The 1,725-nt window shown below is 39.5% G+C and overlaps 1 protein-coding gene across 1 annotated transcript in view; it reads left to right on the top strand.

The window, feature by feature from the left end:
• The window catches only part of slc39a9 (solute carrier family 39 member 9), a 12,459-nt gene that overhangs the window by 8,429 nt on the left and 2,305 nt on the right, over positions 1 to 1,725 (top strand). The window contains exons 5-6 of the mRNA XM_014032444.1: positions 557 to 642; positions 733 to 867. Coding sequence (XP_013887898.1) covers positions 557 to 642; positions 733 to 867 — 221 coding nt within the window. The remainder of the gene's footprint in view (positions 1 to 556; positions 643 to 732; positions 868 to 1,725) is intronic.

Here is a 1,725-nt window from a genome sequence, read left to right as displayed (position 1 = left end):
GAAACACTGCAGTTGTGAAACTGTGTTTTTGACATTAACAGAATATCGACAAAGTTTTGTGCACATTTGTAATGGAAACACAGCTACTGACTGGTGGCAGGATGGTGTGGCTGAGGTCAGGTCATCCCTCACCATTTGCACACTGTTAGCTCTAAATCAAATGATCTGATCTGCACCATAGTTTGTTTGGACCATGAAGGAGACGTGTTCAACATGTTTATAGTAGTTTGAWAAGATCAGCTGTCTAACTGTGGCTCTGTCCAACCGTTGACCTGATGAGAGGATGAATGAAGGCCTGTGAGTCCAACAGTTGTCACTACTGAAGGGTGAAGAGGAACATCAGCGACAGTTTGTCCTGTTCTGTCTCGTCATAAATCAGTTTGTGAGAATGAACTTGCACAGCCAAGGCACAAGTTATTTACAAAATCAGCATCCAGACTTCACTGTAGTAAAGTTAATAAAACAGTGTGTGTGTGTGTGTGTGTGTGTGTGTGTGTGTGTGCGTGTGTGTGTGTGTGTGTGTTTGTACTTGACAGTGTTGTTTGTTTGTTTCCAGCTGATGGAGTGGCACTGGGAGCTGCTGCCTCCACTTCTCAGACCAGTGTTCAGCTCATTGTTTTTGTAGCCATTATGCTGCATAAGGTAATAAATAAATACACTGCAGTCAGTGTTGGTGTGTGAYTGTCAGATTGTGTGCAGGTGCACAGTGGTTGACTGCTGTCTTGTCCACAGGCTCCTGCAGCCTTCGGTCTGGTATCGTTCCTGATGCATGCTGGTCTGGAGAGGAACCGCATCCGTAAACACCTGCTGGTCTTTGCTTTAGCAGCACCTCTTCTTGCAATGATTACATTTTTAGGTCTCAGTCAGGTAATTCCTATTTTATTCTTTGAATGTGAACATCGTGACTTTATTTTTTACTTTTAATTATAGAAACAGTGAATCTTAATGAAATTAAAGATAAAATAAAAGCCCAGCCTTCTCTAAATGAATGTATATATCCCACCTCCAGTTCATGTAGAGGTTAAACATCATCTCATATTGAGGGTTTGTGTCAGCCATTAAAAATGTTAAAATTTAATATGATTCAAGATCACATGAAATGGGTTGGACTCACTCCCAGCTGTAGGGGTTTTGGGTATATTCTAAAATGGATAATTTGTGAATTATTTAAATACGTGAATTATCTGACCTCGAGGCACCACACTCTTAATTTGATCAAAAACTAACCCAGGAAAGAGACGAAAACCTTTAACTTTATTGTAATCAGTCTCACAATAAATGTACCCAAAATGGTTTTATGAGTTCTTGTCCTTATCAGAACCAATAATACTTTATCAAGACACAAAAGTGACATTAACTTATGTTGGCACGTTCTCCACGGGCCATTTATTTACAGATTAAATGTATTTACAATTGTGGTGAGTAAGAAGTGATGACATGTTGAACCAGGTAAAACTGACAGTTTGCAATCACAGGTGAATAAACAAACAAACAAATAAAATAAACCCTGAGAGGTGAGTTTGAGGTTTGGAGTGAGGTGAGGTGAGTTTTGCTTTGAGCTGAGGATTTAACTAAGGGGGTTCTAGTTAAATTAGGGAGAAAAATTGTTTAGTTTACCAAATCTCATACAAAGATAAGAATCAAATTACATCTGAGCACCTGTTTGTCACCAGAACAAATGTTCACTTTTACACTTTTGTTCTGCCATGTGGGTACCAGGAGGGG

This window comes from Austrofundulus limnaeus, unplaced genomic scaffold (genome assembly GCF_001266775.1).
Source record: "Austrofundulus limnaeus strain Quisiro unplaced genomic scaffold, Austrofundulus_limnaeus-1.0 Scaffold1452, whole genome shotgun sequence".
Taxonomy (NCBI): Eukaryota; Metazoa; Chordata; class Actinopteri; order Cyprinodontiformes; family Rivulidae; genus Austrofundulus; species Austrofundulus limnaeus.
Note: the sequence above shows the minus strand (reverse complement) of the source record. Positions and strands in the feature narration are given on the sequence as shown.